General features: G+C 47.8%; 1 protein-coding gene across 1 annotated transcript; it reads left to right on the top strand.

Annotated features, from left to right (window-relative positions):
- Positions 1-1571: 1571 nt before the first annotated feature.
- Positions 1572-21690, top strand: DRGX (dorsal root ganglia homeobox). Its single transcript, XM_026109966.2, has 7 exons — positions 1572-1681; positions 2263-2432; positions 5070-5167; positions 5332-5433; positions 7983-8155; positions 8501-8613; positions 18707-21690. Exons 2-7 carry the CDS (start codon positions 2399-2401, stop codon positions 18970-18972), a joined length of 786 nt encoding a protein of 261 aa, XP_025965751.2. The 5' UTR covers positions 1572-1681; positions 2263-2398; the 3' UTR covers positions 18973-21690.
- Positions 21691-23314: the final 1624 nt, after the last annotated feature.

Genomic DNA, 23314 nt, shown 5'->3' with positions numbered 1-23314 from the left:
ATATATGCACATCTTTGAATGCAGCTTCTAAATCACTAGCATGCGAAAACTGTAAGTGAATGGATAAGATAAGATAAGATAAGATAAGACAAGATAGATAAAATAAACTCTGTTTGGATCTCTGATCCAACTAATTTCTGCATTGCTTTGCTAAAATAATGCTTTATAAGACTGAAGCATAGTTTCAGCTTGAGTATACGTTAGGGGGATTTCCACATCCCTTCCTAGTGTAAAAGACGGATAGAGCAAATGATATTTCTAAGGCTTATTAGTGTTTATTTAATGAGATCTTATATGCAGAATAACTTTCCAAAGACATCCTCTTTTTAAAATTTCTATCTATTGCTGCACCTGTATTGTCTGTATGCATCTCCTTTGCTCCGGTATGAATGTGTTATGTCTTTAAACTCCCATCAGATCTAAGAGAGCCTGTGTAGATTTGCTCGCCCTTCCTGCACAGAACATTACAATGTTTATAAAATATTAAATTTGTGTAGTCTGCCGGAGAAGCAATTGTTCCAAAATAAAATCAGCAGTCTAGACGTAACATAGACACCAGAACTTATCAACAGTTGTCTGACTTACATCTTCTGATGCATCTTGAGTGGGTCATAATACCAACTTTATTTTCAGTGGTGCATAAATTAATTACACGCATTTAATAACCAAAATATCATTATATTCCCCCTTTAATATCATAAAGGCTTTACGCCAGGGAAGCACTTAATGTGCAGGGGGCCATAACAGGCTATTATCCTTGTGTAATGCTATTACAGAACCAATTATGCGCCATTATACTTGCTTTTTTTGCAGTTTATGTGATTTGATCCAATCCTGCGTCCCTGACTTGAAAATTTCATCTGGGTACTTTAAAGTCTAATTTTCACCCGGGCTGAGGCAAGGGCCATCTCTCTCCGCTGAGCCTCTGTCTCGGATGCATTTTAAAAGTAATTGCAAAGGGTCCCGCCGCATATCATTTGCAGACGGGAAGCGAGCATAAATCCAGAGACCCCTCGCTGTGAACAAAATCAAACTTTGCTTTGGTACGATCGCTTGGAAAGCCAAGACGCGTGCAAAGCGGCCCCCCAAAACCCAGCCGGCGGCAATTAGCCGGCGCTTTGTCAGCGCCGGGGTCCAGGCGGCGAGGCAGGGCTCGCCCGGCTCGGCTCGGCTTGGCACGGCCCGGCTCGGCTCGGCTCGGCACGGCACGGCCCGGCTCGGCTCGGCGCGGCCCGGCTCGGCGCGGCCCCGCCGCCGCCGCGGGCACCCAGGGGCCGCCGAGCCCCCGGGGCGCCACACGCTCCGGAATAATGGGGTTTTGTTGTTGCTGTTCACATTCCTGATGTTTGCTGAGAAATGACGGGTTTTTCCTTTTCTTCTTCTTCTTCTTTTTTTTTTTCTCCTCCACGCACCACGTGGGCCATTTGTAGGGCCCAATAGACCTATCCAAGTTACTCACTGTAGACAGCGCTGGAAATAATCAGATTAAGGCCAATTATGCGTGAGATTATAAAGGCAAGTGCTGAGAGGCAGAGCATGCTGTAGACAGATATAAAGACATCTGGCCACTTCCAGAACTCCACAGAGCCCTTCTGTCTCTGCAGCCAACAACTCTCAGTGCCTTATTCCAGGGCAAAATATCCCCAAACCTTACTGGTGATTTGACTTCTGTTCGGTTTAGGTATGGATTATTATTTTTATTTGCCTTCTGGATTTTTGATATGACTGTATATAAATTTGAGTAGTTTTTTCCTGCCGAGGACATTGGTTTTCAACCTGAACGCAGCTCTCAGTGTGGTGGATGTTTTAAAAAGAAGACAGCTTTTAGGTTTTATTGATATTTCATTTAGGCAGAATAGTTAGGGGTTTTTTTAAGCAATCAGTTCTTTGCTCTAAGATTTTTTTTTCATTCTGTAATTATTTTATCTGGAAGGGAATGTTTGAGATAAATATCTGGATAGATGGATGGATGAATAGAAGGATGAATGGATAAACGGATGGATGGATGCAAAAGAGGCAGACATTATCTACTATTTGGAAAAAAGGCAGCAACTAACTTTTGCTGATTCTGATTATTGTGCACCTACCACGGAGTTTTCCGCCTTTGGCTCTTTCAGTTCGTTGCATGCAGCGTTAGTCACTGTTTTCTCTGCCTCCTCTGGGACGGGATCTAGGATCATCAATGAGTTTCTCTAGGTTCTTTCTTCTGGTTATTCACCTGTTCTTTTTTTTCCCCCTTCCTCTCTCTCTCTCTGTCCTCAGGTCGGCAGGTGACAGCGCGGCGGTGCCCGGGCGGGGAGCTGCTGCTGCTGCGCCGGTGCGGGGGGAGCGCGGGAGCCCCGCGGCCCCTCGGCCTCGCCCGGCCGCGCCGTCGGGGCGCCCGGGCGGCGGCAGGGCCATGTTCTACTTCCACTGCCCGCCGCAGCTGGAGGGTGAGTGTGGGCGCACGGAGCCGCCGAGTCCGAGGCTGAACTTGGCGCTGCGCGTACGCGTGTGTGTGTCCGCGCCGGGCGACGGGGGTAAAACTGTGGTCCGGCTTGCGCCGAGAGACACCACTTCTGCCTGTCCTCACATGCGCGGGGTGCTGATGCGTGCTTAGATAAGATGCAAATCTATAGCGATAGCTCAATATAAAAGCGCATCGTCTTTTTCAAAGGGAAAACACAACCCTGTTTCCCCACCCCCGCCCCCAGCTTTCCCCCTTTTGTCACAGGGTGGAAAGAAGGATTGCATGATTTTTTTTTAATTTGATTCCTGTTGGAAAGGCCTTGTTTTTACACCCCCCTCCCCGTCATTTTGCCACCTGCCTCCCCTCTGTGGATAGCGATCCCGCAGTTGAGCCTCAGGCTACGAAAGAGATGCTTTTCTCCCCTCCCAGCACAGATGTTGGTGTCATGGCTGTAATCGGGACACTTTCAGGACGTGGTCACGCCTCCTCCCTCCAGCCAAAGGGACCGCATAAATCTTTAATGTTATTTTACGAATTTCTGCGGGAGGATGGGGAAAGGCAGAGAGCGACTAAAACAAAAAGAGAGCGAGAAAGAAAAGAGTTGGGAGGTTTTTCCCTAGTGTTTTTTGGTTAGGGGCTTTTGTTTAATTTTTTCTTTGCTTTTTTTTACAAAAACGGCAGCAGCCGGGGTTTCCCCCGGTCACCCCTGCATGTGCCCAGACCCCTCGCAGCGCGGGGCCAGCCCGGGCCTCGCCGTCCAACTTGGCTGCCGGGCGGGCTGCCCTGCCCGGTGCTGCCGCCGCCAGCCCCCAAGCCCCCCCCGCCCGCCCCCGGCCCCCGGCCCGTGCACCGCCGCCCAGCGAGGGGCTTCCCCCGCCGCACCGCCGCCGCCAGGAGCGGGCTGGGCGGCTTAGCCCTCCTCCGGGCGAGGGTCTCCCCCGGTGAAGCCCGCGGACCCCGCGGGGCTGCGCGTCGCCGGCTGGAAAACCCCCCCCGGCCCAGGGGGGGCCGGGCCCAGGGGGGACCGGGCCGGGGTCCCGCTGCGCCCCGCCGGCCGCCTGCGCCTCGTCCGCTAGTTCCTGGCAGCCGGCTCGGGAAACGCGCTTTTGGGGCGCCTGCTTGTCGGCCGGCTGCGGTGCGGGCTCGGAGTCCGGCCGCTAGAGCCGGGACCGCGCCGGGCCGGGCCGGGCCGGGCCGAGCCGAGCCGAGCCGAGCCGAGCCGAGCCGAGCCGTGCCGTGCCGGGGCCGCTCACCTGGCCCCCGCGGGTGCCGCAGGAGGCGAGCACGACCGACCTGCCGCGCTAAAGGGTGAAGCCGTCCAGCGTAGAGCATCCTAAGTTAAATACAAAGAAAACAAACAGAAAAGAGCTGCCCTCCAAACAAACAAAAACCCAGAGAAGCAGCAACAGAAATGCCCTTTTCGGGCAGCGTTTGCTGCGGGTGCCCCGAGGGCCAGGAGGGAGGTGACTGGGCCCTCGAGGCGGCCGGGCCATCACTTTGCTCTGTAATGGGCACCTTCCGGGGCGATAGGGACCCCTCTGTGTCCAGGAGGGCTGGGGGCCGCCCGCATTTCCCAAATGTTGCTGCGAGACGAGCGCGGCGTCGCGGCTCCCCCAGCCCCGTGGCCGGAGGGCGGCAGCTCTGCAGGACGGTCCTGGGGACCCTTGGCGCCGCTTTGGGGGCTTTGCTGTTTAGTCGTGGGTTTGTTTGTTTGTTTGTTTGTTTGTTTTTCACCCTATATTGTCGGTAAACAAAAAGGGAGCGAAACCTCTGAGGCAGAGCAGCAGCGGTGTTAATTCGGGAGCAGCGGAGGCTGGGGCAGCTCCCACGGCCGCCGCCCCGGCGGGGTGTCTCCCCTCCCCCGGGCTCCGGCCAGGGACAAACCTCCGGCGTCCGGTGCCTCCATTTGCCTCTCGGGTCCCTCGGAAATCACCGCCCGGCGGGGGACAGGGACTTGCCCTTTCCAGCACCTCTGCAGAGACCCTGCAGTCCAGCGGCGGCCAAAGTCCCCTCCTCCCTCCCCTCCGTGCCCCCGCGCTCGGCGCTGCACAAAGACCCGCGCCGTCTCCGCGGCCGTGCGGTTCCCCGTCCGGGGATGGAGGAGGGCGAGCGCGGGTGCAAACTGCCAAGCGACCTAACTCCTGCTCCCTCCACCGGCACAGAAACGCTCCGGCCTGGGGATCCCTCTTGCTCCCGGCAGAAAAGCGCTGCTTTTACGAGAACGACTTGCAGTCACTGTGCTTCCATCTTAGTCTCGTCTCTTCGCCCTTTTAGAATATAAATGGGCCGAAAACGACCCTTCGGAGGGGGCGGGGGTGTCCCTCGGCTGCGGTGGGCTGAGCCGCGACGCCCCGCGCACGGGCACCGGGGCAGCTCCCGCGGGCCAGGGGCTCCCCAGCCCGTCCCGAGCGCGGCTCCGGCCGACACCGGCGCCCCGACGGCGCCGAGGGGGCTCCGCGGCGGCGGGTGCCCGAGCTGCCGGGGCGCTGGGGCCTCTCCCGGAGGGCCCGGCCGGGGCGGCCCGGCGCCGGCCCTCTGCGCCCCGCGGCCGAGGCGCCCGCAGGGCCGCGGCTCGCCGGGGGCTGCGGCTCCGCGGCCCTAACGCGCTCCCCGCCCGCAGGCGCGGCGCCCTTCGCGGGTCACTCCGCCGGCGACTTCGACGACGGGTTCCTGCGCAGGAAGCAGCGCCGCAACCGCACCACCTTCACCCTGCAGCAGGTAGGAGCCGCGTCCCTGCTTGCCGCCCTGCCTGCCCCTGCCCCTGCCCCGCCGGGCCGCCCGGCTCCCCCTCGGGAAGCCCCCGGCGAGGCGGCGGGAGCCCCCGGGGCCGCCCCCGCTGCGCGCCGCCCCTGACAGATGCCTGCTCTCCTGCCCTCCGCCAGCTCGAGGCACTGGAAGCCGTTTTCGCCCAGACCCACTACCCCGATGTGTTCACCAGGGAAGAGCTGGCCATGAAAATCAACCTCACGGAAGCCAGGGTGCAGGTAAACATCCTGGGGCGTGATTTAACCCGGGGGCAGCCAAACTGGCAAACTTCTTCTTTTTTTTGACATCATGACTGCAGAGTGCACATTTGGCCAAAGAACGCAAATGAAGACGATCTGTCATTTTCATGATGCACTTTAATAACATCAACATAATGTGGAATATTAGATTAGGTTGATTAATCGGTCATTCATAATTAACTAGTGATAATGTTCTACACTAATTTGTCCGCGTCTCCAAGGTACTAAATTACATCAATGCACATCCATTTCCTTGCTTTTGGAGGGGGTGTGTAGAGAAAAGAGCTGAGACGTGATTCTCCAAAGCGGCTATGACCACTGTCAAGCAGTGGGGTTAGCCAGCTGCAGGGAGCCCAGCTGCCAGGAAGAAATCTTCTGCAGCTCCTCAACTTTTCTCCCTTTTGCCTACTTTCCAAATGCTTCATTTACATGGCTAAAGAGCCTGCAGACCAATTCCCACACATTTAACATGATCCAATAAATACCACCGGCCACAATGGCTCTCCTCTCCCCTCTGTTTTCCCCACTTCCCTTTCTTCCCTCCTTTTTTTTTTTAGTTTTTTGATCCAAGTATATTTTTTCCACATCCAGCAATTAACTTTATTTAAGTGTCTCCAAGCTGCTAAGAACAGCAGTCCTGCAGTTGTAAGAGATGGATCCATATAACTCTGCAGGCATCCACTGCTGATTTGCAAGCCATTTTTTGAACACAATTATGTATTCATTTTATATATGGGTTTTTCTTCATGCTGTTTCTGTGTGTGTGTTTTTTTTTATTTAGGTGCTCGGGGTTAAGACTATGCAAAGATCTAATTGTAGGAAATATAATAGCTTGCCTTTTGTTCCCTAGGGTCATGTTAGTATCTCTTAAAACCCAATGGCTGAAGAGAGATAATGGAATTCACCACAGTAAATTGGGGATTGTAAACAAATTATTTCTCCTATAATCAGATTATGCGATCCTGATTATTAAATCTGAACATGAATCATTGGTCATATGTGGGCAAATTAAACTGATTATTATTTGGAAATGAAAATCTCCTTTTGCCGGTGCATTGTAGGTACTAGCTTAAAAAAATAATAAAAAATGCCATTTTGGCTACTGGTGCCTAAAGACTGAACTGCAAATTGAGATAAATGGGACAATTATTGAGCATTCAGAAGTGGAAGATCATAACTTCTTCCTGAAAGGTGCAAGGGTGAGATAGGGGTGGTGACAATGAGATTGCTGAGGACGGGTGTTTAGCCTTGTTGTTGGCTATTATGCAAACAGACAATAGATGCAAGCATTTGTTTAGCCTGCTTTCATGCAGGGACATGAGGAAACACAGAGGATGGGAGATATGTTTACATTTATACCCCTTGCTCATTCAAATATGATTAATGTGCTATAAAGCAGAGTCTTAATCGAAGATGATGTTGTCAAACAATAACTAAATAGGGAAATAAACGACTTCATCATGCTCTTTCCTCAGAAGCAGGCGAACTGTCAGTGCAAAGTCATTAAAATATGATAATGAAAAATAGCTCAATTAAATGTTGTTATAGCTGTGACCTTCATTCAATTAAGACGCAAGAAAGTGTCTGCATTTTGCTTTGCATTTAACTGCTCTAAATTTAGAATATAGATAAAATCATTATTCAACGTTTGCTGATACATGCAATTAAAAGGCAGCTAACTAAAAATGGAGTTGTAGGAGGGGAATAATAATAATAACAATCTTGCCTGTACTTGAAGTCATGTATTAAAATGTGGATTTCCTGACCTCAAGGGAGGCTCGGTATTTTCCACCTCAGTAAGGTGCTTTCAGAGCATCAGCCCCAAGGTGAACGGAAAAAAAACAAAAGTGCTGGGACTAAAGAACATGAACATTTAAGTTGTATATCAAGGAAAAAAAAGTTTTGGAAAGTAACATGTATTAGACTGCAGAATGGTCTTCCAAAATCAGTACCTAGCCCTCCTTAAGTCATCTAAATGCAGGTTCGGCAAATATATCAAAGAGTAACCGCTAGTTAAAACCCTCATTGGGAAATGGGATGGCTAAGATGGCCTAATATACGGCTTTTCAGTTTTGATACATCTAATTCTAGCAGGAGATCATTTAAAGATCTGCATACAATTTCTTCAGAGTACTTAGATATGTATTTAATTCTGTCCCTATACAGAAGGTATTTAAACGTGTTAAAACATAGAAATGAGTGTTAAATGTGTGCATAAAGGTAAGCATATGTTAAAATGTTTTGCTAACTGGTACAGTAACATCAGAGATTTGGATTTTTTTCTTAACATGCCTTTTGGATGTCTTTAGACATCCCTGGCTTGGTTTCCAGGCACAGAAATATTCCAGATAGAAGTGTATTCCTAAGGCTCAACCAGAATAGCAATGAGGACACGAAATATGTAACAGGAAAGTTTTAGCCAAGCTTCAAAATGACTTTACTTCACAAGAGCGGCAGCTTATGAACAGTTTCCTTGCTTCACATCCAGCTAAACGTGGTATTCGGCTTTGATTGCTCTCCCGCTCCAGGTATGGTTCCAAAATCGGAGAGCGAAATGGAGGAAAACAGAGAGAGGCACGTCCGACCAAGAAGGCGCTAAGGAACCAATGGCTGAGGTGGCACCTCCTGTGAGGAACTTAAATTCCCCTTCTCCAGCAGATCAAACCAGGAATAAAAAAGAGAGTCTGGAGATCCAGCAGAGGTAAGAGTACTAGACGTAGCAAGCACCTCTCTCTGCATGCAAGCATGCATCGTACGTATGTATGTGCATACAGACTTGCCTCATGCCAGGCTGAGACCTAGCCAGTATCATTTTCAGGTACAGCCCAAATCACTAGAAGACAAAGCGTCTCTCTTGCAACTCATGGGCAGAAGTGCTCCCTGCAGGGATGTTGAGAAGCTGGTGGCAGTGGGAGGCTACTGTTATCCAGGCTTTGGTCCCACTGAGCCTGTGATCATGACACAAATATGCATTTGTGTTCCCACACATGCACTGTCTTGAATCAGCTAGTTCTGGTTTTGTGAGCTATTTTCTCTTCTCCTCCAGCCTGAGTCGAGCCGTTGGTCCTACTGGGCCTTTCTTCCCCTCCTGCCTGCCAGGGACTCTTCTCAACACAGCCACCTATGCACAAGCTTTATCCCATGTTGCCTCTCTAAAAGGTAAGTGACTTCCTTTAACTCCAGTGATAAGCTCAAAGAGCATCTCTTTCAAGCCACGGGTGTGCTCCCAGTTGCACCAGTGGAGAAGCCCATAGGAAATGATGGATCCTTCATTCTGCTATGGCAGACAGTAATTGCAGTGGTTGCGCGATGTTGCAGGTCAGGAGGGAGTCTCCCGTTGTAAATTGTAGCATGGTTTGGGGGCAAATCCCCTTCAGACAAATAGGTTTAGTGAAGTCAGAGTTTGTCTCCAGGAGTAAGGCAGGTAGGGTTTGGTCCTTTGAAGTTTACTCCACATGTGCTTTCTTCTTTTTAGAGTCAAATTTATACTAATAAATTAGTTATACATGTCCTTTTGCATTATACATTACCTGGCACCATTACTGATGCCTCATCCGCTCTTTGCATGCAGTTTCCTTTGCTGTGCATCTCTGCACAACGCCAGAGCTTTCTCCTCTCCAACAGCAGGACTTCTCTGAGAACTTGGATAAAGCGTGTGCATGGGAATAGGGAGTGTACAAAGCAACTCCTCATTGCCTGGGGCCCAGGCATCAGGAAGGGTACATCCAGTATCCATACCCTTTTGAGTTGCCAAAAAGCAGCAGTATGCATCTTTTAAAAATAAATCACCAGCTGATCCATTAGCTGTTCCTCGTCTAATAATTTGTAAGTCTAAGGGTGTAAGTAGGATGAATTCAGTTTATAGATTTGTAGGATACAAAATCTCAGACCACTGCCAAGCACAAAGCGGCACACCTCTTTACTGAATGTCCCAATGCATTACGTATTTTGCGAGGAAAGTTTCCCAAAGTTTAAGACCTTCCTCTGTGAATATAGAAGTATTTTTATGTCTCTCACTATGTTCTGTGCCATACCTCAGGCACCTCACAAGTATGTCCAGGTACATCAGCATGGCCAAGGTATATTCCTGAAGCACATGTTTGGAACTGCCGAGTTTTGCATCAAGTCCAGTGTCCTACCCCTCCGCTCCTGTCCTCCTGAAAGAGCAGAAGCCAAACACGCCATGTAATTAGTGCCACCCTGGTGGGTGTGGAATAGGGATTTTGAATCAAGAAAAGCCATGAAAGTTAAAGGATGACTTTCCACCTGGACCCTGTAAGTGGGCAGTAGCTGTTGTACTGCACAAGTCCTCTTGATCTCTGCCCTGTGGCCATGAGGTCTTGGGGCAGACACTTTCTGCTTATTTCATCAGGCAGGAACAACCTCTCTCGAGTAGATCCAGGTGCAATTTTTCAGACAAAGAGATTATTCAGGCATAAATGCAGTTGAATGTTTTGGAAACAGAGTCAAGTTCTGTGAATAGTTTTAGATGGAAGTAAGGACTATTTTATTCTTAAAGCACTGCGGTTAAGCATTTGCAAAATTGAATGCTTCAACACTTTATTCTCCCTTGCTTCGTTTTTAAATTTAGCTAAATTTTAAGGAAAATAATCCAAATAAACCAAAGCTAAGCAAAATGAAATAATGTTTTATTTGGCCTGAAAAATCTGTTGTGAGGGTTTTTTAGTTTTATTTATTTGGATGACCTCCAGATATTTTTTTTCTTGTGATTTTACAGCTCACCCCCTAAATTGAAAAATTAATTATTTGCTCCTTTTTGCTTTATAGAAGTTTCACAAACTAAGGGCAGGAGGAATCCTATTCCTGAATCTCTTATAGAGAAGCTCATTAGATAGTCATTTGCCCAGGCTGAGGCTAAAAGGTTGTGTCTCTGAAAAATTGGCCCCAAATGTAAACATTGATTTTTTACAATTTGAATAGAGATGGGCAGGTATCAGAGAAACCCATCTGAGTATTCCCTGGATGAATGTTCTCAGCTATACCTGCAATTCATTGCTGAGATGCCCAGTTTATATTTCCTCTCTGGCACTAGAAATCTCTAGGTCCATGCAAGGGGACTGGGATAATGCAAAACATTGCAATTTTCAGAATTCCTGTTATGGGTTTGCGTATCTGCATATCCACCTACCAAGAGCTTTGTGGAGCTGCAACTGCCTGTCAACAGACTGAAATACTTGCAAGGGACTAATAGACTGCACTGCTGCTTTGAGGGGAGATCCTTTTCTTCTGCAGTTAGTTCTCAGGTGCATCATATTTTGGCTTAGAGGTGAGAGGGAAGAATTCAACTGTTGTTCTGTAAGGTGACACATTTGATTTATACAAACAGAGAAGAACTGTGACATCTTTCTTGCCATATTTACCTGTGGAATATTGTCTCTCCTTTCCTTGGCTCACCTCCATAAGTTCCTCTTACCCTGTTTCTCCAAGACCAATTCACCTGGGCTGGGGTAGGGGCAGTGCACAGGAGACCTTGAGATTCAGCCTCATCAGTTGGCAGTGATGAACAGGACTCTTGCTAATGGTTGTGAGTGCACCGAAAGGATCACAGGACTGATTCACTTTCGGTTTTGCTTTGGAATGGAAACATGAGTGAATAATGGTCCATCTAAATTAATGTATATGAGAGCAAAACCAACCTCACATGTCAATCTGAAAGAAGAGAAAATGGTTGTGGGAAAGAAGCAATAGGCAGGGAGAAACAGTGCTCCCAAAACCTTTGTATGATCATCTTCATCTTGCTAAATTCATTTGGTTTGAATATATCTTCTCGTTTCCTCCTTTGAGCTAGGAGATGATTCACAGCACTTTAGGCCCGTGGAAGGAGAACTAACTCTACATTTAGGTGGACATTAGTTTGTGTTCTCCTGTATCTTAATGAAGTGACCTAAACAGCTAACATCTCCCTTGAAAATTCAGTCCCATTTTGCAGTAGAAATGCAGCAAAACTCTGCCATACTGCTTCTGAGGGGATAGGGGATAGGTCTTTCTGACATGCAGAACATCATCAGATTCAATACAGAGCATAAAATTCTAGGATGTGTGATTTTTGGATTGTTTAAGAAAGAGAAATTCAACAAATAGTAAAATTTTCCAAGAAAGATCTGAAGTATCTTTTGCAAGTTTTATTGAAGAGTCAAATGACCTAAACCCTTCCCAATGCCTGTCCTGCTCTGACCACACTTTGAAACTACCAGGAATTCTTTGAGCCTTTGAAAGCAGAACAGCTGCCCCAGAATCAAGGCACCATTTCACTACCAATGGATGCATGACCCGGCTTTCTTCTATGCAAATTTCAAGTGAAATGCTTCTGTAGAGTCCATCTGCGTGAATCCTGTAAATAGATACATATTCCCACCATTAAGAGAGCAATCCTGACCAGTAAAGTGAATTGTATGCTTCAGTAAGACAGTGAAAGCCGCCTGCAGACAAACAGGCCCTCCCAGTGCATCAGATACCACTGGGAAGTTTAGGTTGTTATTCTTTTCAGGAGACAGGATTTGCTGTGTTGAGCTTGTGAGCCAATGCTTTGTTCATGTCAGTGAATAATATTTGAGTGATGCTTTAGAAGGAGACAATTAAAATCGATACAGTAAATAACAAGCGATGATGGTGATCTAACTAATTAACAATTATTTTATGCTCTTATGGGCCATTTTCATTGTGCCACCTGAGAATTCTCTGTCTTATGTAAAGAAACCAATACTTCTCTTTCTCTGAGTTTGATTGCTTGGCTCCAGCCCCAGATTTCCAAGGCTGTATAAAGTGTCTAGGGAACATGCTACCTGGATCTACTTTGTAGTACAAGGATGTAACCAACTTACTTTTCCAGATGAAGTCAGTCTAGTAGAGACATGAAATCTCAGAGCAGCCTGGCATAGGACAGGGTCTGAAGCTGCAACTTTGTTTTTGGAAAGACTGCAGTGCACTGTAAGCTTGCTTCATGCTTTTTGTGGCTCTGCAACTCTTCAACATGCAGTGCTGATCTGAGTCCTGCATGTGCCACTTCCAGATAAATGGGAATATTGTTGGAGCATGAAGCTAGGTTTGCACAGGTGTCAGAGAAGCAAACTATTCTCCCTAGGCAATACACCCTATGAACCCTGCTGTCTCTGGAACTGCATTTTTTTTCCCCAAAAGGATGACATTACCATCGTAGGGTGCTCTGTGAAGAAAACAGGCCATCTGTACAGCAGAGATCAGAACTGTAGTTCAGACCATAGACTGTTCCAGACAAAAGTATACCACCACTGATCAGTTTTTATTTGTTTCTGTCCAATATTCTCTCTTCAATAACACATCAGATCTTTTCCTTCCCTTAAGTCCTCTCCCTCTCTAAAGTTTATCATATCAGAGGCTGTATTTAGTATCAAGCACCTCTTAACCGCCATATTACCCCACGGCATACTGTTCTTTCAGGCAGTTCAGTTTGTCAGTTGAAAAACAATCATAAGATCATAATTTCTATGGGATACAGGCCTTCCTACTTCAGGGTTTTAGTTCTCCACTACTGGCCATACTCAGGAAGAAGATTGACTCACATAGATGAAATTTCTGGTGTTTGTTACTGTCTGAAATTGTGCTAATTTGACAACTATGCTACTTCATTGTGGTGACTTCGACATTTCCATGATCTTCCAAGATGAATCACTTACTGTAAACCATGCATCTGCAGTCCATTTAGTAGATTTAATTGCAGACCTCAAATATGAAGGGAAAATACTTGTTTTATTTATGGGCTGTATAACAATAGAGTCATCAGGAGAAGCTAGTGCTCTGTGCAGAGAGAGACCTCAAAGCACCTTCTTAATGGATGACAGCATGAACGCAATTCATTAATGTAGAAATGTTATTAATGGGAGTAAACAAGAATCTCCGGTTTTTAGCGGAAGTGTTCTACCATTCTGGTGGCTGAGGCCAGAAGTGTATCTGTTACATTCCGCTGAAATTTCCCCAGACCCCATGATTCAAAGTGCAGTGTATGAGGAGAGAAATAATTACACTTGCCAGGGAATTACTTTCATAATTCACCCACAGCTCTGCTCTGTGCAAGTTATAGCTCAGTTGGTTTTCACAGCAGCTCCACGCTACTGACAGAAAGGCAGGACTGCATTATGCACATCAAAGTGGATATTCCGGGGCCCCATTGATTAGGCTCTTTTATGGTTTGTTGCTGCTGTGGTTGCTGTTGTTCATATAAGGGAAGCTTAATTGCAGTATCCAGGAGAAAAAAAAACTAGAACTCTCTATCCATTAGATTTCAGTCTCTATTATGGAAAGATGAAAAGAGTTTGCTCAACATCACTGGGTTAGAGACAGGCTGAGAAAGAAGCATTCAAGGACCCGACTTACTCTTGAACTAGTGTTTACTGACTTGAAGCACAGTGGTTTATCATACGACTGGGGGACGGGAATCAAAACTCTTTGGGTCCTTTATTGTCTCTGTCATTCATTAGTACTTGATGATGGATTTACTGAGCTTTCTCAGTGTGTGACCTTGGGAAACCCATGTAATGTAGCAAGTGTAGCGAAAGGGTTCTGTTCAGCAAATACATATGTCCTAGTTTACTTGCTACTGTGACTTCAGAGAATTTAAAACATTTCTTTAGCTTGCCGCAGATATACATACCTCAAGCAAGTTACTTTGATTCCATGGCCACAGGTCCCCAACTGTGGCACTGCCCTACCTCACAGGTATATTTTTCAGTCTCTGCAACAAGGATTAGGGAATACCCAGATGCCAGGAGTCCTAGGGGTGGGAGCACCTGAGCCATACGAAGGAAATGAGTGCTGGACTGTTCCTCCAAACCAAATCTTGATTAGGTGGATGAATCTTAACTGGGCAGGGGTTACCATTGACCCCTCTGAGAGTGACACACATCAACAGGATTTAGGGTCTGATCATGTGCTTGGGAAAGGCTGTTGTTGGGGAAGGGAAGAGTGGTAAATGGTTACTGAACTGACAGTATCAAAGGATTGTTTTTGTTCTCCCAGCTCTTATGGGCATTGCTGCCAAATTTCCTGTCCAAATAGGCAAGGTCCTTACTTCTGAATTATTTTTTTGGAATTGTGCTGATGGCACAAATCAGGGAGGATGAAATCCTCCAGTTCTAGTGTCAAATTATTTGCACAAAACAGCTCCTTCTAGAGCAATTGAGCCAGGTCATCAGCTTGGTGCTGCTTGCATTGTGCACAAACGGTTTGCAAGCCCAGGACATCTGAAATTCTCACATTTGGACTCTGTTGCCAGCTCTGAAGTGCCCTTTCCCAACGTCTTTCCAACGTCTTGCCTTTCCCAACAGGATGTGTAGCTTCCACACTTAACTAGCTTGAGACGAGCCATCTAGCACAACTTTGGCAGCCTTGAGGCTACTCTAAATTATGCTGGGAGAGTCTGGTAACCTCCTATTTCAGGCTCATCAAGGTTTGGATAAAGCCACCATGATTTTTCCTGTTTGTGCCACAGACTTTATCAGACACAGTGTTGGCATCATATATGAAGGGCAAGAGAGGGCCCCCCCTTTGAATCAGCTCTCACCGGTAACTGAAATTACGAACTTGAGGTTGCTGTTGATCTTTCATCCCTTGTGAAAGTGATTTCAGAGTTTATGAGGATTCAGAGCTCAAACAAACCAAGGTGATTATTATCAGAAGAAAACTATATTTAGTTCAAGCATACCGTTTTTACTGAAAATTAAAGAGTATGCATTGACAGATGAGGATTTTAAATGGGCATTTTTCCTCACTTCCCTCCATATCAGGTTGCAGCTCATGTTCAGCTGTTCATATCAAACACTGACAAATACAAAAACTGCAAGAGGAAGGGAACTGGGATTTTGTCTTTTGGAAAGACTGTCTATTAAATTCTTTAAACTGTTGAGTTGAAATACAAAATGCATATTTTAAATACTCATGAATCAATATGGGCCTACCTCCCGTTTCACTTTCCTAAGCTGAAGCTGAACCTTAGAACTGCACAGAAGGGTCCACAACAAAAATTGTAGATCAAATATCATTACAATTGAAATGTGATGTTGGCAGAGACAAGACAGAACTAATTTAATTTTTCCTGTCAGTCTCTGTAGTAGATCAATTAAACTGCCAAGTGGATCAAATATTTCAGACTGTATTTATTACATTAAGTATTTATGTTCAGGCTGAGCCTTTAAAGTATGATCTCATATAGGAATACAAGGAGGTTTAGATCAATTCAGCAGAATTTGCTGTAAGTTAATGGAAATCTAATTGTGTATTTTAATTTTGCGTACAAGAGTCAGTAAGTTCCTGAAAGAAGAAAAGCTGTTCCTTGTCTGCATCTTAGCAACTTGCTACAAATTCCATTAAAGTATTATAAGACTGTTGCAGATGTTAGTGGAAGCTGGATCAGGCACTAGGACTAAAGGCGTAACCCTCACTGATTTCGGTGCGAGTGAGGTGCCTGAACTCCTCTGAGGAGCCTGAGTAACTGGAACGATTCCTTCTTTCCCAGCTGGGGTCCACAGGCTCAGAATCACTGCGGTAAGATGTGAGAAAATGCTGATGTCTGCTCTGTGTGAACACGTCTTTCTTGGGGAAGCTCTGTCCATCGTGGACTGACTGACAGGCAGGCGGAAACCATGGGCTCGTGATTCTCACATCATTTATACTGGCTTTCATACTAGCGAAGTCTGACAGATTTCGCTGGACTTACTGCCCTCAGACACAGACAATTACAAGGTAGATTCATCCATCCTTCTACAGCAAAAAGACACAGGGCTAAATCCTACTTTCCTGTACTCTAGCAGGACCCTGGAGCAAATGACACTAGTTACTCTACATTTATTCATGTGTGAGCTGTTGTTTGCAAGTGTTTTAACCTCAGTGAAAATGAAATGAATGGTTAATGGATGAATTATTACTAGAGAGGCCCTGGTCTCCACCACGGGTACCTGTGTTGCCTCAGGTTGCAGAGCCACAGGGTCTAATTATTAAGCAAAGAGCTTAGATTGGTACTGAAGACTGATAAACATTTTATCCCCTTCTAACCAGGGAATGAAAATTATTTTTAGGGGATGGAGACGATTCCTGCTCTTCTGAAAATGGGAAGACTCTTCTTCCCACCCTGTTCAGCTGCCAGGGTCTGTGCTAGGTGTCTGTGTTAGGTACTACAGAGAGGAGCAGAACAGCTGCATTAGAAAAACTTGCTCAGTTTGCATGAGAGGCAGCAATGTAAAGGCAGCTGATGCACAGTCAGGCCTCTCTTTCCCTATTTCAGAGCCTAACTTAAAGTTAGTGAGGTTTAACAGTAGGGGGAAAACTAACGAAGTGTGGCTTCTGCAGCTGAAAGACCTCTGCAAGTACCAACCGTCTTGGTCTTCCCCCTGCTGTTGAAACAGTGGCTGCCCAGCAGCCCTGAAGTGGCTATATTTCAACAGGGCAAAAAATGTCTTTATGAGTGTGGTTGGAGGTGGCAAAAACTGGATGTGAGTTACTGAATGGATTTTCTTATAAACTGTCTTTCTGTGATGCTCAAAGTAGCACTCTGATGCTTAAATTAGCCACAGAATTCAAGACTGAGCTTCTTAGTGTTAAAAAGGAAAAATCTGAGGCTTTAAGTCAAGTAGTAGGATTTGCATGTGGGATCTGAATGCCTGGACCTGTGGTAATGTTGCTTTAGTGATCATATGCTTGATCAGAGGAGTATTACAGGAGTAGTGAAGACTTTTCAGTTATATTAATAACTCATTTCTTGCAGATTCTGTTTTCTAAAATGCAAGAAGTATTTTCTCCTGAACCTACAAGCTGCTAGTGTCCAACAACTGCTGGGGAGAAGTCTTGGTAACATCCTAAAACCAAACATCTGTCTGCCTTCATTCCTAGCAGACAGGTCCTGACCCGTTGCTACCAAGAGCAGAATTATAAAAGAAAGCGTACCTGCTCCCTGCAGGTTATTAGTTCCATCACTTAGTCATGAGCCATTTAACTCAAATATTAACTGCAGAAATTAAAGCAAGTCCTTGGCTTGGAAAGATCAGAGGAAGACATTGCATCGTGTCAGGTTGTGTTCTGGGGGGCTCTTTCCTGTTGGGTGGTAGCACAGTAGCAAAGGATGAGTTTTCATCAGGGGAGTAGAAAAGCATGTGGCGTTTGTTTGCACCCTGGGAAGAAGGGCACCCCTCGGGTTTCTCACCAGAGGGCAATTCACAGTGGTAGCTCAGCCATCCCTCCCTGCCTCCTCTTCCTGCTCCTCTTACATGCTCTTCTCCATTCGATAGCAGCATCTGCACTAGGTACCAGGGTGGCTCTTTGAAGGCACTGCGTGTCTTGGAGGTGGGTCAACCTGGACTTCCAGGAGGGCTTTTTTGGGAACCATCCTAGGTCCCAGTGTTGTCACAGACTGAGCTAGAGGAAGAGCTTGCAGTGGTCCAGCTCAGGAAGGTAGCTGGTGTGGGGAGGACTACTTCCAGTAGTGGGGTGCAGGGAAACTTTTTCATTTAGATGGAGAAGAGTGCCCATTTCACCCTGTCTCCAATCAGTATTGCCTGCTTGGGACAGCCTGTGTATCTCAGGTGCCAGGCAGTGATGGTCCAGCCCATCCCTTCTGCTGGGAGTCCAGGCTGTGGTCAGTGGCAGTAGCTCTAGGTGGCCTTGGATCACTTCTGGAGGCCCTTGTCTTCGAGGTAGCATCAGTATGCAAACCCAGAGGTGGGGGGGGGTGAAGGCACAGCAGCCCCCTTCAGGTAAATATGATGCCAGTAATTGGCAGGGCCGTAGCCAAGCAAGCGTTAAGAAGCCGTGCAGGGCTGGGGGAGGGCAGGGGCCACCTCCAGGGAGTGGCTGGTGGTAGCCACAGGGCAGAAGCTCAGGACAGGAACTGGGAACCAGCTCAGCCTGGTTTGCGGGGAAACCTGGTGTGATCTGAACTTCATTGCTCATTTCCAAGTCTGCTGCCCTAATTCACTCCCTTTATCACCCAAATGACTGCGTGTCTCAGCAGAGCAGAATCTGGCTCTTTTAGTCCCAACCCAGTAAACATCCACCTACCTACGGAAGGTCGATTGGAGAAGGGCTTTATGCCAGCCAAGACCCAACCCCATCTCTGCCCTCCATGGAGGGGAAGGCAGAGCGGGATGTGATGCCAGCAGGCGTGAGTCGTCCCGGCCAGGTCAGGGGACAGACCCCCGCTCAGAGCCCTCGCCAGTGGGACCCTCTCCTTGCGCGGCAGTGACAGTGCCTTGTCTCCTTCCTCCCCCAGGGAGCCCGCTGTGCTCGTGCTGCGTTCCCGACCCCATGGGCCTCTCCTTCCTGCCCACGTACGGCTGCCAAAGCAACCGCACCGCCAGCGTGGCCGCGCTGCGCATGAAAGCGCGGGAACACTCGGAGGCCGTGCTGCAGTCCGCTAACCTCCTGCCAGCCGCCAGCAGCAGCCCCGCTCCGCCAGCCAAACCCGGCCCGGAGGGCAGCCCGGACAAGCAGCCCTCCCCGGCCAAGGAACACATGGACGGAGAGAAGAGCGTATGAGGCTGGGCCGGCGCCAGCCCCTCGGCTCGGAGCGAGGACCCCACGGCGGGGGCTTGTCGTGGGGCGAGCTGCAGCGTGGCCCTGCCCCGGCCGGACGCCACGGGGCCACCAGGGACCCTGGGAATCCAAGGCAGACCTGGGCGGCCTTCCCAGCTGCCTTCCACACGCCCCTGCTCTTCTTGCGCTGCTGTAGATTCACTCCCCTGATTTACTGGCACCATCTGTGTTTGGAAACGTTTGTGAAACTGTTTTTAGCCCCCTTGCTTCCCAGTGACGTCAAAACGAGGGCTTGCTCCCCTTCACCTGCGCTCCCCAGGGTTGCTTTTCTCAGCAGCAGCATCGAGCCCAAACACCACTGGGGCTGGGTCCCACGTAGGCCAGGCCTTGACCCCTCTGGACCTGGACCTGGGACGATCGCTGCCCGCTGCCGGACGCCGCGCTGCTGGCGGCACAGATGCACTGCTGATCTCCTCGCCAGGTCCCTTCTGCAGCGGGGCGGCGTGCTGCCACCAGCAGCCATCCTGCCGCTCCCTGTGGCCCCAGCACCCTGGGTCCCCTTCCCGCACGGAGATGGGGGCTGGGAGCAGGGACAGGCTTCCAGACTTGTGCACGGGGGAAGGAGAGGCCTCCAGGACTCATTTACCTCCTCTGTGCACAGCACGGGGTGAATGAATATGCTGGAACATACTGCTTACGCCTGCTGTTTTCCATTTGACTTCCACCAAATCTATCCCAGACAAGCCAGGTCTAAGGGAAGCAGAAAATAGAGTGAAAATCATTATAATTTTCCTTCTCCCTTCTTTTCCCTGAAAGTCAGACTTTCCACGGAGTAGATTACTGGGAAATTGCTGAGATCAGTTTACCTGTGAATAAAATCCTTGCACTAGTCTCGATGTGAACTTTAGTCTGTCACACTTGCCATTCCTTGGGTTAGATATAAAAGATACATGTGATTCCAGAGCAGTGTTCATAGCTTCAAATGATAATGTTGATATTTAATGGAGAGTGCAGTTATGTCTCGATCTGCACAAAGCTGGGGGTATTTTAGCATCATTCTCTGACCTTTGAAAAAGTTCTTTAAAAAATATCCATGACATTTTGGAAACACATTTGGAAAGAAAGACTGGAAACCAAAATAATCCTATGTTGCGACATTGCAAATATGTCTTTGCATGTTGTGTTTTTAATAAAGAGGAAATAAAACTTGGAAGGATATTCTTTTATTCCATCTGCAAGCAAACTGTTCCATTTACTGAAAGTTTGTTGTTTAATGAATTTAGACATGAAAATGTTGTAATTATTAGACAATAGGCACAGTGCAAAAGAGAATTTGACGCCTCAGGAAAAACACCCTTATTTCCAACCCAAAACTCTCCCCAAAGCAGAGTAAGTAGGTGTTTTGGTCTGGGGTGCTCCACATTTTTCCCATGGGTAATGCAGACATGGGTTTAAGCTTGCTGATGTGGAACTGCTTTTTATAGCTGCCTTTTGCAGACTCCTTAGAGCAGTCCACAGCTGGCCCTGGAGAACAGGCCAATACCACAGCTCACAGACTTGCCCAAATAATGTGGAAGCCAACGGAAAGATTCCTGTGAGCTGCCAAGGTCTTCAGAGCAGGTCCTTCATGAGAAAAGTGCCCTACTCCAAATGAGATGCTTTCCACCACAGCCCTGAAAGTTGTGCCGTTTAAACCATGGGCAGATTTTGGCACAGAAGCTCGGCTAACAGAGCCTGTAGGTTTCCGTCACCAGCCCAGGCTTTTCTGCCACTTCTTCTTTGGGACTGATCCTGTGTGCTGTGCTGAGGACCTCCTGCAACGTGCTGTGCACACACTTCCGTACTGGGTTGTGCTCAGTTTCTCGCAGGATCTGGGCTCAAGGAAGTTCTTGGAAAGGCAGTCCCAAGTCGGTTTGGCAGCAAAAAGGTCTCCCCATCCCCAGGTGACCTCAGCCCATGAATTTCTTGGGACTGGAACATGGGACTTGCCCGGGGCTCCCAAGCCCCACCTGTCCTGGTGTGCGCTGCCCCTTCCTCAGGGCAGGGTTTGTGCTGGTGCGCTCTGGAAGGGAGAAACGGGCAGCCCTGGGCTCCAGGAGGCCTGGCAGCCCCGCGTATGGGCACCATCTCCTCTAGGCACCAGCAATCCAAGCACGGAGGAAGTTCCAGCAGGACCCACATCCATAGAGCAGAGTCATTTTGCTCTACACTTACCCCGCTGTGTATTTCTTCCGGCAATCCTGAAATGGCCTAATTGCAGGGGGGCACGCAGTAGCCTGCGATCCTTCTTCATACGCCAGCTTCAGGAGCTGCTCTGCTGAACGGTAAATGAAGACCGTTTCCCTGACTGTAAATTATGGCTTAGTTTAAACAACAGCAACGGCCTTTTTATTCCACCAAAATAAAATAGATTGTGGGGGGCAGCTGGAGAAGAGAGAATCGCTGTTTTCTTAGTGATCCTTTCAAACATAATTTCTTGTCTAGATTTCCATGGCCAAAACAAAAAAAAAAGTAAAAACAAAATCCACTCCAGATCGGCAGGCCCAACTTCATTTCAGCATAATTACCTTGCGTTCAGTTGAACTTCAGCCCTTCTGTACACTAACTCTTCAATCTAATTGTTTGATTAAACTCGTATTTCCTCCAGAAAGGTACATAAATAAGTGAATTGTTGAGCAAATTAAGAATACTTAACAGCATTGCATCTGAAAAGTAGTTACGCTGATTAAATTTTCTGTCCTTGAGGATTTTCAGGAAATTACTTTTGATCGTCAATAACACAATTAAGTAAACTACACACACATTAGCATGAATAATTGATAAGAAATTATGTATTACCACGAAGCACTGATTTAATAATTCATGATGCGACACTCTAGTGACTGTGCAAAACTGGATAACATCGACAAGTCTGCCTGATGTTGCTGGAAATGCTGCAATTACAAACAAGTCCATAGTTTTGTTGTACAATAAAGAAAAGTATCTGATGCATGCTGTAGTTTCTGTTTGTTTAATACATGAATAAATTTAGAAAGAACACCCTGAAAAATTCCTGTGCTGTTTTCATTCAGATCAATGTCTCCATCCAAGCATCTGCTCTTACACCAGTGACCGTCCACTTCTGCTTAGACCACAGGGATGCTGCAGAGCGGGGGAGGCGCTCAGATTCACAGCTAAGACCTGGGGCTCTTAGGCCTTTTTGACCCTTCAGTGTCTGATGCATTCGTGATTATAATCGCTCAGTACGATTTTGTTCATGGGTGCTCTAGTCAGCAGTGCACGAAGCATTTGTGTTTGCATTTTTTTTGAGTCTGCACAACACTGTGTTAAATCTTAGGCCAATTCACCAACAATTCTTGCAGCTTCCCTAGGGGAGCCAGATACGTGTGTATCCTCATTAGCATGCTGGGGAAATGGAGGCAGGATGAGTCATAGTCTCCTCTCATATTTTGGTCTGAGACTTGGCTCTTCAGGGCAGTACTGCCCACGGGAACTTGCTCGAGGTCACAGAGCAGCTGAACAAGGACAAGAGCAAAACTCAGGAGAGCTGCGTCTCTCCTAGCCACCAGAGCCTGCTCCCTACCAGATCCACAGCCCCGTGCCTGAGCCGCCCGCCTGCCTTCTGTGCTATCATATATCAGGACTATGCCACTTAAACCACTCCTGTAATGGCCATCTCAGTAGCTCTGATTAAGGCTGGCATTTAAAAGTTTATAACTCGGCTATAAAAAGTCACTCAGGCTGAACCCCAGTCTGAGATGCCCAAGCCCGAGGGGATGATTTACATGCAAGCAATTCCAAAATCAGCTTGGGTGATATTTTTTTCAGTTCTGTGAAGGAAAAAATGGAAGCCCAAGGTTTGAGGGATAGGTGTGAGACAAAGATATTCTTTGTTTAACGGCTTACTTCATTCGTCACTAGATCTCATGCAGTAATTCTCTGTGAATTTCCATGCTAGCATGAGCAAGGCGCAGTTTGAACAGCCTCTGCGCAAATGTCACTTACACAATTTTGGCAAAGCATCACCAGTCCTAGGCTCCTCTCACATGCGGACGCAGACATCCAGACGCACATTTCTCAACAGCTTTTTTCCTCATCCTCCCACTTTCCCAGCAGGGCCCATCTCCCAGCCTATCGACTCACCACCCTGAGGTGACCCCGTAGCTCCACGTCCTGGGCTGCCACTGGCTCCGCACCGCGGTGTGCCTTCCCTGTCCTGGTGTCCCCTCTCCCCCTGAGCTCTGCTCCTGCCCCACGGCCCCAGCACAGCGGTGGCTAGGGGCAGAGCCCGGTGAGGGTATCGGTGCTCATAGCCTGTGGCACGCTGTTATTACTGCTTGCTAGT

Source organism: Dromaius novaehollandiae, chromosome 6, assembly GCF_036370855.1.
Source record: "Dromaius novaehollandiae isolate bDroNov1 chromosome 6, bDroNov1.hap1, whole genome shotgun sequence".
NCBI classification, from domain to species: Eukaryota; Metazoa; Chordata; class Aves; order Casuariiformes; family Dromaiidae; genus Dromaius; species Dromaius novaehollandiae.
This window is presented reverse-complemented; position numbering and strand designations above follow the sequence as displayed.